Source organism: Doryrhamphus excisus, linkage group LG19 (genome assembly GCF_037039965.1).
Source record: "Doryrhamphus excisus strain RoL-2023G ecotype Guam linkage group LG19, RoL_Dexc_Guam_v1.1, whole genome shotgun sequence".
Classification (NCBI taxonomy): domain Eukaryota; kingdom Metazoa; phylum Chordata; class Actinopteri; order Syngnathiformes; family Syngnathidae; genus Doryrhamphus; species Doryrhamphus excisus.
The window spans coordinates 4108021-4120650 of NC_136375.1; the positions used below are offsets into that span (position 1 = coordinate 4108021).

Below are 12630 nucleotides of genomic sequence, written 5' to 3' on the forward strand. Positions count from 1 at the left end.
CAAAATAGCAGGGTGTTCAAATACTTATTTTCTTCACTGTACATATATAATGTTTTTGAATGCGTCTTCTGAATGCCCTATATTTGTATTTCACTTCATTTAGCCTGTTCACCCAATACTTCCAGCTTTTATAAGCTCATGGTCATTTCAAGCCGAAAGCAACGTTTTTAACCCAAAAAACTGACTTGGTTGGGTAGCCGTGTTTTTGTCATTTGGCCAAAGGCTTTGCGGCAGGCTTGTGCAAAATTCCCATTGATTCCCAATTCCCTAATTCAAAAAAATTTTAATTTTAAAAAGGCTAATAGATTATTAGAAAACCCATCTAAAAATATCTTACCATGCTGTTAACTACTCCCTTCAGAGAGCAGCACAAACTGGGTCTAACAAGGACAGAAAAATTATGCACAACTGTGCAAGAAGAAAAAATTTCTGAGAGTGTGCAGTTTAAGACAAAGACGACTAATAGGTTGTCACCTGGCAGCTTCACTAAATGGTACGCGTCAAACACCAGTGTCAGTATCAACAGTGAAGCGGCGACTTCAGGACTTCAGACTTCATGGCAGGACTGCAAACAAAAAGCCATATCTCAGACTAGCCAAAAACATTGCCAAGTGATCCCAAACTTTTGAGCGGTAGTGTATAATGAATGATTATGGTGTATTCCACATCCATGCTTTGACCTTCATGTACATGTTATATTTTATTGATGACGTACATAGTATCGCTGTGCAATTTAGGTCTGAAAGCTGCATAAAACCCTCCACAATACAACCCAACCTAAACGTTTGACAGACTGTACCAATTGCCTGTGAGAAAATACATACCACAAACGTCAATTCCGCAACTTCACATCGTGGGAGATGACATATTATAGGAAATATTGCGTTATTGTGATATACTGTTATGTATTATACAGTATATCTTCATCACAATGGCTTATTTGGTATCAAAAATGTTGGCAATAATATAATATAGTGTCAATGGGACAATAAATGTTTCGAAACACAACTGCTTTGCTTAAAGATTTGGAAAACATTAGAAATATTTATTAATAATGATAAATGAATGACATATACAATATTCGTAACAGCTGTGAAGATGAATATTTATTATGTTATATTCAGATGTAATATTGCTGCTTGTGGACTTGATGTCAAACCAGTTTTTCCTCTCCGATGCTCCTCTCCAGTTCCCATCCAGTGGAAGGAGTTTCCAGGAGGTTCAAGGTCAGCTGAATGAAGTGGCAGCCAGTCTGAACCAGTCAGCAAATGAGGTTGTCCAGGCATCACGAGCCAGCACCCAGGACCTGGCCAGAGCCACCAGCAAGTTTGGACAGGACTTTAGCAACTTCCTGGAGGCTGGCGTCGACATGGCAGGAACATCACAAGTCAGTATGACGGCTTCGTCTCCGAGGGGATCCTCCCTTCACATCAGGCGTGTCCAAAGTGCGGCCTTTCGGGCTCACTTCCTAATGGGAAAACCTCATCATCTGAAACTTTGGCATGGTTTAACACCAAAATACAACATTCTAACTACATTTATAGGTTACAAAAGTGGAAAAAGCATAATAAGTCCTCTTTAAAAAAATATAATTTAACAAGAAAAATAATTTAAAGATCACTGTAATTTTACAAGAAAAAAGTCTTAATATTACAAAAGATAGTGTCATCTAATGAGAAAATTACATAATATTATGAGTAATATCACAATATTATGAGAAAAAATTACATCATTTTAGTCAAAGAAAAAAATTTTTTTATTGTAATATTCTGTGAAACAAACAAAACATTGAATAAAGTTGTCATTTTTGGAAAATTAGGTTGTGGAAAACGTTATAATAAAAATGTCAAAAAGTTATGGTGATAAAGTTAAAATTTTGAGACAAAAAGTAGCAAGAAGAAAGTTGAAATAGTTGGAAAACAACCAGAAACAGCAGCTGTAATTTTATGACAATGAAGTGAAAATATTCTGAATAAAAAGTCCTCGTCTAGGAGAAAAAAGTGGTATTCTACTAAGAAAAAAAGTTGCACATTTACAAGAAAAAAGTAATAATACTATGAAGAAATATCATGTCAGATTGGTAGCATAGATTTGAAATATTACAGAAAAAAACTTTGTTTTTTAAAGTCATAATATTGTGACAAACAAACAAAAGTTGTAAATTTTGGATTATTTGCAAAGATTACTTCAGAAGAATGTTGAAATATGACACAAATAAATCAAAATATTTTTTTTTTTTTAAAATATATACAAGAAATATTAGGCTGATAAAAAAAACTGCAGAAATGGGGGAAAAATGCTGTAATTTTCTGACAATAAAGTCAACTTTGTTGTTTAAAGTCATAATATTATTAAGTTGTAAATTTTGGATTATTTGTAAAGATTACTTCAGAAGAATGTTGAAATATTGGAAAATGAATGCTAGACAACAGCAAATATGGTGTAAAAAGGGCAAAGACTGATGTTTGTACCGATGATAGGCGTTGTCAACTACTTCTTCTCATATCTACATGTGTTGCTTCACAAAAGTTGTCACAAAAATTTGGACTCCCCTGTTGTAGATGAAACAAGTCAAAGAAAGTATTTGTAAAAATGCTTTTAATGTTTTAATGTCCCCAAACATCTCCAGTCGAAAGAGGACAAGACACAAGTGGTGTCCAACCTGAAGACTATATCCATGTCATCCAGCAAACTGCTCCTGGCTGCCAAAGCGCTGTCTACTGACCCCAACTCCCCCAACCTCAAGAACCAACTGGCAGCTGCTGCTCGGTACCGTTTGTTCCTCCTGCTTCACCAGTCCCTGATACTGCCCAGACTCTCTCTAACAAGGTGGTCCCCTTGTGTGTCCACAGGGCGGTCACAGACAGCATCAATCAGCTCATCACCATGTGCACCCAGCAGGCTCCTGGACAGAAGGAATGTGACAACGCCCTCAGAGAGCTGGAGGTACCGCTGTTCAGCCTCTTTCCCGTCCGTGTTGTTTGGGTGTACGCAGTTTTCAGTTTAAAGCAATCAGGTCAATATAAATCCTTTCCCCACAGTGCCTTCTAAACATACTATACTGTAATTTAACAGGAAAACTATGGAAAGACTTGCAGTCATTTTAAAAGTCAAAATATGAAAGGAAGTTCTAACATCCTCTAATCTAACAAGAAGACATCTTAATATCTCAATTTTATACTTTGGAAATGTTTCTCTTGTGATATTATTTTATTTTCTTAATATTTTGACTTTATTTCTGTCATATCATCACTGTTTCCCCAACCTTAACTTGATTTTGTTTTGTTTGATTCTCATAATATTACTACTTTCTTTTCAAAAACATTCTGGTTTGCTGTTTTTTGTTTTCAATTTTCAAAATTTTCATTTCATTCATTCATTCATTTTCTACCGCTTATGCTCACGAGGGTCACAGGCGTGCTGGAGCCTTTCCCAGCTGTCTTCAGGCCAGAGGCGGGGTACACCCTGGACTGGTGGCCAGCCAATCACAGGGCACATATAGACAAACAACCATTCACACTCACATTCATACCTATGGACAATTTGGAGTCGCTAATTAACCTAGCATGTTTTTGGAACATGGGAGGAAACCGGTGTACCCGGAGAAAACCCGGGGACTCTATGGGTTGGGGGACAACATGCAAACTCCACACAGAGATGGCCGAGGGTGGAATTGAACTCAGGTCTCCTAGCTGTGAGGCCTGCGGCCTAACCACTGCGGCCTCGACTTTAATTTTTTTAATGTAATTTCTTGTAAATTTTCGGATAATAACTCTATATCCATATTATTTCAACTTTATTCCCCAAATTAATTTTCCAAAATTGCAAATGTACAGTGAAGAAAATAAGTATTTGAACACCCTGCTATTTTGCTATTTCTCCCACTTAGAAATCATGGAGGGGTCTGAAATTTTCATCGTAGGTGCATGTCCACTGTGAGAGAGATAAACTAAAAAGAAAAATCCAGAAATCACAATGCATGATTTTTTAACAATTTATTTGTGTGATACAGCTGCAAATAAGTATTTGAACACCTGTGTATCATCTAGAATTCTGACCCTGAAAGACCTGTTAGTCTGCCCATTAGAAGTCCACCTGCACTCCATGTATCATCCTGAATCAGATGCACCTGTTTGAGGTCGTTAGCTGCATAAAGACACCTGTCCACCCCATACAATCAGTAAGACTTTAACTTGTAACATGGCGAAGACCAAAGAGCTGTCCAAAGACACCAGAGACAAAATTGTACACCTCCACAAGGCTGGAAAGGGCTACGGAGCAATTACCAAGCAGCTTGGTGAAAAAAGGTCCACTGTTGGAGCTATCATTAGAAAATGGAAGAAGCTAAACATGACGGTCAATCTCAATCGGAGTGGAGCCCCATGCAAGATATCACCTCATGGGGTCTCAATGATTCTAAGAAAGGTGAGGAATCAGCCCAGAACTACACGACAGGACTTGGTCAATGACCTGAAAAGAGCTGGGACCACCGTTTCCAAGGTTACTGTAGGTAATACACTAAGACGTCATGATGTGAAATCATGCATGGCACGAAAGGTTCCCCTGCTTAAACCAGCACATGTCAAGGCCCGTCTTAAGTTTGCATATGACCATTTGGATGATACAGAGGAGTCATGGGAGAAAGTTTTATGGTCAGATGAGACCAAAATAGAACTTTTTGGTCATAATTCCAATAAGCGTGTTTGGAGGAAGAAGAATGAAGAGTACAATCCGAAGAACACCATCCCTACTGTGAAGCATGGGGGTGGTAGCATCATGCTTTGGGGGTGTTTTTCTGCACATGGGACAGGACGAGTGCACTGCATTAAAGAGAGGATGACTGGGGCCGTGTATTGTGAGATTTTGGGGAACAACCTCCTTCCCTCTGTCAGAGCATTGAAGATGGGTCGTGGCTGGGTCTTCCAACACGACAACGACCCGAAGCACACAGCCAGGAAAACCAAGGAGTGGCTCCGTAAGAAGCATATCAAGGTTCTAGCATGGCCCAGCCAGTCTCCAGACCTGAACCCAATCGAAAATCTTTGGAGGGAGCTCAAACTCCGTGTTTCTCAGCGACAGCCCAGAAACCTGACTGATCTAGAGAAGATCTGTGTGGAGGAGTGGGCCAAGATCCCTCCTGCAGTGTGTGCAAACCTGGTGAAAAACTACAGGAAACGTTTGACCTCTGTAATAGCAAACAAAGGCTACTGTACCAAATATTAACATTCATTTTCTCAGGTGTTCAAATACTTATTTGCAGCTGTATCACACAAATAAATTGTTAAAAAATCATGCATTGTGATTTCTGGATTTTTCTTTTTAGTTTATCTCTCTCACAGTGGACATGCACCTACGATGAAAATTTCAGACCCCTCCATGATTTCTAAGTGGGAGAAATAGCAAAATAGCAGGGTGTTCAAATACTTATTTTCTTCACTGTATTTTGTTTGGTTGGTTCATATTATTACATCTTTTTAAACATTTTTTGTCTTTTTTTTTATTGATATTTCAACCTTACTATTAAAATGATTTTTTTAATAAAATTGCAACTTTTTCCTGGTTAGATTAATTTTTTTGTAACATTTACATTTATTATGTTTTTTATTATTTATTTACATTTATTCTTGTAAAATGACTGCATTTTTTCCCATTTATTTTAAATTTTATTCTTATTTTGTTTTGTTTTTTCTTGTTAGATTATATGTTTAGAACGTGCCAGCGGCCGCCTGCGGATCCCCTGGTATGATTAGACATGCGATGCCAATTCATTTGTAGCAAGATGCTGTTTATTTTGGTGTCATTTCTTAATTGCAATGTGATGGGCATGATTTAATGTTGCCTTTTCTTGCGTGGACACCATCATCATCAGTGATATCCGAGTAACTCTGACCTGTCACACCAGACAACGTTATTTTGCCATGTTGCCTTTATGTGCAGAGTGTGAGGGGGATGCTGGAGAACCCGAGTGAAGCCGTCAACGACCTCTCCTACTTTGACTGTATCGACAGCGTGATGGAAAACTCCAAGGTGTGTATCGTTGGAGTCTTTTCGTTTGGAGTCCAACGCATCCGATCCGACCGCTGGCTTTTCATCATCTTCTTCATCTTGAAAGGTCCTCGGTGAATCCATGGCGGGGATTTCCCACAACGCCAAGAACTCCAACCTGCCAGAGTTTGGCGATTCTGTCAGTTCCGGCTCCAAAGCTCTGTGTGGTTTGACCGAAGCAGCAGCTCAGGTACAAAGTGGTCAATGCAAGTTGGAGATAAATAGGCACTCCCATAAAACCCAACCTGACTTCCTGTTGCTTTGAAGGCTTCCTATCTGGTGGGAGTGTCAGATCCCAACAGTTCAGCAGGTCAGAAGGGTCTGGTGGATCCTGCTCAGTTTGCCCGAGCTAACCAGTCCATCCAGATGGCCTGCCAGAACCTGGTGGACCCAGGATGCACCCAGTCACAAGTACGCCCCACTTCAACATTCAGCCAATGAGCACATTGATGTTTTCATCATTTCATAGACGGTGTCCACACCTTACCTTGCGTAGGTTCTCTCAGCAGCCACCATTGTGGCCAAACACACCTCAGCGCTGTGTAACGCTTGCCGACTGGCCTCCTCCAAAACCCCCAACCCGGTCGCCAAGAGGCAGTTTGTCCAGTCAGCCAAAGAGGTGGCCAACACAACTGCCAACCTGGTCAAGTCCATCAAGGTTTGGATTTGCTTATTTTTACTCGCTTTTACATACAAAAACACGGGAAAAAGTCAGTCCCTGGGGTGAACAAATCATCTTTATTGGCATCACCAATTTCATTTGACATCCAAAATATGCATTTTATATCTCTATAGCGTCGTCCCTCGTTTATCACAGTACATTGGTTATGATAATGTTAATATTAATAACAGTTAACTATCTGGTAAAGGTTTCATTTCATTTGAACATGCATCAGATTACAATTGAGTGCATCACATACGTAATCAGTTCACTTCCTTCCTGCCTTTCTGATATAATTTATTTTTATTTTTTATTTTTGTTTAAAAAAAAAGTTTTTTATTTGTTTTTATTTTTATTCATTTATTTATTTTAATTTTTTGTCACATACCGAAATACGAGGTGATGTGACCATACAATGCCATAATGGGTACCATAGTAAGTGTCAATATAGTGATATATATAGCACATCATGACTGGTTCAAGACTCTTCATCCTTGTATTTAGCAAACATCAACTGCTTGTATTGTTTCTTGAATTGGCTCATCGTTGTGCATTGTTTGAGGTCCTTACTCAATCCATTCCATAGTTTGATTCCACATACTGAAATGCTATGGCTTTTTAACGTAGTCCTAGCATAGAAGTGTTTCATATTTAGTTCTTCCCTGAGATCATATTTCTTCTCTCTTATAGAGAAGTATTGGATGACATTTTTAGGTAATTGGTTATTTTCAGCTTTATGCATTATTTTAGCTGTTTGAAGATGAACTATATCAGCAAGTTGAAGTATTTGTGATTTTAGAAATAAGGAGTTAGTGTGTTCTCTGTAGGCAGCATTATGAATCATCCTTACTGACCTTTTTTGCAGTACATTTAGCGAGTGAACATTGCTTTTATAGTTATTAGCCCATATTTCCACACAATAAGTAAGTTATGGTAGAACCAGAGAGCAATAAAGAGTGTGGAGTGATTTCTGATTGAGAACAAATTTTGCTTTGTTCAATATTGAAATGTTTCTTGCCACCTTATGTGAAATGTATTTTCCTTCACCCTTTCAATGACTACACCGTCTATTTGTATTTGCTGGTACTTGTCCTTTCTGCTGTTACCAAACAGCATTTTAGCATTATTTTAGCATTATTTTAGTTTTACTTAGGTTCAAGGACAATCTATTATTATCATGTTCTAAATATATATATATTTTACAATTATTGTCACCCACATGGGCACCTTTCCATTTGTACCAGCCAATATGGTAGACAAAATAAGACATATTAGACATGAATAAGATAACACAGTTGTCACACGTTAGCCGTTCCTTGTTGATTTTTCTGGACAGCGTACTTCCTGTGGCTATTGTCCCATCAATGTGTTATAATGGTGGCTTTAAACGGTGTTACACTTGTATTACTAAGAGTATACCCGTAATTAAACTAAAACATCTACATCAAAGGTCTCAAACTCAATTTACCTGGGGGCCACTGGACACATTTATGCAGGGTTTGAGGCTATCATGTACCCAGAAATGACAGCGGAGCTTCAGACTTTTAGAGCAGTACAGCGTCAATTGTGTCCGGTGTGCACACAGCTTTAGGCTGTCATTTCTGGGTACATGATACCATACAGCATCCATATTAAACTCGCGCGGGCCGCACTAACGTTACAATTTTATATCAAGGCAGGGGCGGGCTGCAAGTTTGAGACCCCCGATCTACATCATATGAGAGAAATTATTTTTATTTTTTTCTTATTTGTTTTGTACTGTTTTGTTACAATTGTTTTTTTTTCTTTCCTCTTAGTTTTCTCACAATTATTTCATCTTATTTATGATACCCCTTCGGGACCTTAGGGCGGGCGAACAGGAAGTGATGTCGGAGATTCAGAGTTGCGTTTTAGCTTGTCATGGGTTATGGCCCCAACTTTAGTTGTTGTTATTATTATTATGCCTATTATTGTGTCTTTCCACCAGGTGTGCACCAACTACATTTACATCTCAATGTAATCAATCATAGATAGAAAATCACAAAGTTATTGGTGTCGGCATCCCTAATATATATTATATATTCTTCCGCTATAAACAAAATGTATGTATTGTGAAAACATGACTAATATGATTTCTATTTAACATGATTGTAGTCGACAGTGAGGTTGCGAAACAGGACTGTGATGGTGTTTTGTGTCCTCGTTATTGTTCCTGTGCAGGCTTTGGATGGAGCTTTCAACCAGGAGAACAGAGAAAAGTGTCGAGCTGCAACTGGTCCTCTGATAGAAGCTGTGGACAACCTGACGGCCTTTGCCTCCAATCCAGAATTTGCCAGCATTCCAGCTCAGATCAGCCCTGAGGTACGGTATACTTCACATTTTGGTACGGTGTACTTCACATTTTGGTACGGTGTACTTCACATTTTGGTACGGTATACTTCACATGAGTAGGTCTCATAGAAGAAAATGGCCATTTTTGATCACAGCATCTATATCACTCCGTGCAATGTTGTTAGAGGTTCTTTTTTTTTTTACAGGCCTTCATAATCAAAGTAGGTTTATCCCAATGACAGCATTGTAAGCTAACTCATATTAACTTGTTTTCTGGTGTTATAATGCACAGAAAAGGGAAAGAAATATGTATTCATGTTTCACATAAGGATTGGGAATGATGGGCAAAATAAAAAAAGTGCAGTTCCCCTTTAAGTAATTAATTAATTCATTCATTTTCTACCGCTTATCCTCACGAGGGTCGCGGGGGTGCTGGAGCCTATCCCAGCTGTCTTCAGGCGAGCGGCGGGGTACACCCTGGATTGGTGGCCAGCCAATCACAGGGCACATATAGACAAACAACCATTCACACTCACATTCATACCTATGGACAATTTGGAGTTGCCAATTAACCTAGCATGTTTTTGTAATGTGAGAGGAAACCGGAGGACCCCGGGGAAAACACGCAACACACCACAGATAGATGGCAGTCCTGCAGTTGTGGGTAAATGTAAGGGTCCTATAGTTGTGCCACTCACCAGCATTTCACATTTTATTTTTGAATGTGGGAGGAAACCGGAGTACCCGGAGAAAACCCATGCATGCACGGGGAGAACATGCAAACTCTACAACGAGATGGCCTAGCTGTGAGGTCTGCGCGCTAACCACTAGACCGCCATGCAGCCCCTTTTAATTCATCTTCACCAATTTTTCTTAATATTATGACTTTATTCCAATATTATTATAATGTTTTGCCCAATGCATTTTCAATTTTTATATATTTTTTATTTGTATATAAATACATAATTTTGTTTGTGTCAACTCGAAAAACTTTTAAAAAGCACATTTTGTCTTTTAATATTTCAGTGCAATGCTACCAAAATTATTGTTCCTTGTAGTATTACGTTATTCTAGTAAAATTGGGACTTTTTTTCTTTCTATAATGACTTTATTCTCACAGCTGTTTTTTCATTGCTGCGTTTTTTGTTTTTTTTTATTTTCCAACTATTGCAACTTTATTTTTGTTAATGTTCTCATAATTATGACTTTATTTCCATATTTTCTTTTTACTCTTGTAATATTGTAACATTTTCTGCAACCTAATTTTGAAATCATTACAACTTCAGTTGTTTTGTTTCCCATAATTTTACAACGTATGAAAATAACTTCAAATGGTAAAAAAAATAAATAAGATAAAAATCCAAAAATAACTCATTTTGGTAATGGTAATGATTTAATTTGATTTGAACATGCATCAGGTTACGATGCAATGCGTCATATAATTAATTCACAGTTCCACATGTCCAAAAGGAGTAGGAAGAGGCAAATATTTCAAAAAATATTTCTTTATATTATGCTACTGCAATGACATTATTTTTCTCATAATATTATGATGTTATTCTAAAAATATATACTTTTTCTTCCTATATATTTTTTTTCTTAATATTTTGCCCTTTTTTGTAAAACGACTGCAGATAGTGCCATCAAGCCACTTTCTTCTGAAGTTACCATCAAAACGGACAATTTAAAGCAGGGAAAATGAATAGGTGAATATGCAAGAGAGCAAATAATGCGGAACCATGACCAGATGGGATCGAGGCATGCCATTGTTGGCGAAATGTAAATTTGGGTCCCAGGGTGAAAGTTGGAATGTTCAAGTGGAAGAGCTGTGCTGTAAAGAGTCACATTCCCTGCTCTGATATGCTCTTCCTCAGGGCCACGCTGCCATGGAGCCCATCGTGGCAGCAGCAAAGACCATGCTGGAGAGTTCCACTGGCCTGATCCAGACTGCCCGATCTCTAGCTGTCAATCCCAAAGACCCTCCCAAGTGGTCCGTCCTTGCCGGACATTCAAGAACCGTGTCGGACTCCATCAAGAAACTCATCACCAATATGAGGTATCACCATGTTTCCTTCTATTTACAAATTACTGTCATTTTATAACTATATATGCTTTATGAATGACAGTCAAAGGGCCCTCGCTGCACCCTCTACCTCAATGCAAAAAGTAGAAACGGGAGTGAGGCAAAAACAAATTGCAAACAAGCATTCAAGTGAAATACAGTTAGGGCCATATATATTTGGACACTGGCACAAGTTTAGTTTTTTTATCCTTTTACTGAAACATACTCCAAAGATAGTGATATAATGGACATGGACATAAAGTGTAGACTCAGCTTTCATTTGAGGGTACCCACATTCAAATTGGATGAAGTGTTTAGGAGTTTCAGCTCTTTAACATCAGCCACCCTCTTTTGAAAGGGCCCAAAAGTAATTGGACAAAAGCCTATTTCATGGGCGGGTTTGGGCAATTCATTCATTATATCAATATAAATGTAGCCGATATAAGGCCTGGTGTTTGCATTGGAAGATTTTGCTGTGAAGACAGCATGCGGTCAAAAGAGCTCTCCATGCAGGTGAACCAAGCCATCCTTAGGCTGTGAGAACAGAAAAACCCATCAGAGAAATTGCTACAATATTAGGAGTGGCAAAATCTACAGTTTGGAACATCCTGAGAAAGAAAGCAGGCAGTGGTCAAATCAGCAACACATAAAGACCTGGACGTCCACGGAAGACAATGGTGGTAGATGATGGCAGAATCATTTCCATGGTGAAGAGAAACCCCCAGGATGTAGGCGTATCAATAACCGCCAAGGTTACATTTTTTTCAATGTCCCATGTTTGGTTGCTCTTCTGCAAATTCCAAACGTGCAATTGTGGTGTTTCTTCTTAAAAGCCCTCTGCCGCTGATGCCTACTCCGCACTGGTAACAACCTTCAATTAGGCCGAGGTCCTGGATGATCGTGAGAGCTCTGCTGACACACCGGGAGTTGTAGAGGTCGTCCAGAGAGCGGAGAGGGCAGCCGATGATCTGTGCTGCTTTGACTGTCCTGCGCAGCCGTTCTCTGTCTGCAGCAGTGCAGCTCCCATACCAGATGGTTAGGCAGTACGTCAGCAGGCTCTCGACGAAGGAGTGGAAGAAGGGCAGCAGAAGTTTCTGGACCACGTTGTTTTTTCTGAGGACTCTCAGGAAGTGTAACCGCTGCTGAGCCTTTTTGATGATGGCTGAGGTGTTTTGAGTCCAGTTCAAATCACCGGAGATCTGGACCCCCAGGAATCCACCTCCTCGCCGTTGATGTAGAAGGGGAGGTGATCACTTTTTGTCTTCCTGAAGTCCATTATGATCTCTTTAGTCTTCCTGGTATTCAGAGTCAGGTTATTTTTAGAGCACCAGGTTGTGAGTCTCTGAACCTCCCCTCTGTAGGCTGTCTCATCTCCGTTTGAGATCAGCCTGACCACTGTAGTGTCGTCCGCAAATTTGATCATATTGTTCCTGTGGGCCAGACTGCAGTTGTAGGTGTAGAGGCAGCACAGCAGGGGACTCAGGACAGAGCCCTGTGGTGAGACAATGCTTAGAGTGCATGTGGAGGAGAGGTGGCGGCCGAGGTAGTGGGA

General features: G+C 39.4%; 1 protein-coding gene across 2 annotated transcripts in view; it reads left to right on the forward strand.

The window, feature by feature from the left end:
- Positions 1-12630, forward strand: part of tln1 (talin 1) — a 75029-nt gene that overhangs the window by 45724 nt on the left and 16675 nt on the right. For both annotated transcript variants that reach the window (XM_058057245.2, XM_058057246.2), the window contains exons 29-37: positions 1190-1387; positions 2630-2769; positions 2853-2946; positions 5938-6027; positions 6113-6235; positions 6313-6456; positions 6542-6703; positions 8906-9046; positions 10891-11072. In XM_058057245.2, coding sequence (XP_057913228.2) covers positions 1190-1387; positions 2630-2769; positions 2853-2946; positions 5938-6027; positions 6113-6235; positions 6313-6456; positions 6542-6703; positions 8906-9046; positions 10891-11072 — 1274 coding nt within the window. The remainder of the gene's footprint in view (positions 1-1189; positions 1388-2629; positions 2770-2852; positions 2947-5937; positions 6028-6112; positions 6236-6312; positions 6457-6541; positions 6704-8905; positions 9047-10890; positions 11073-12630) is intronic.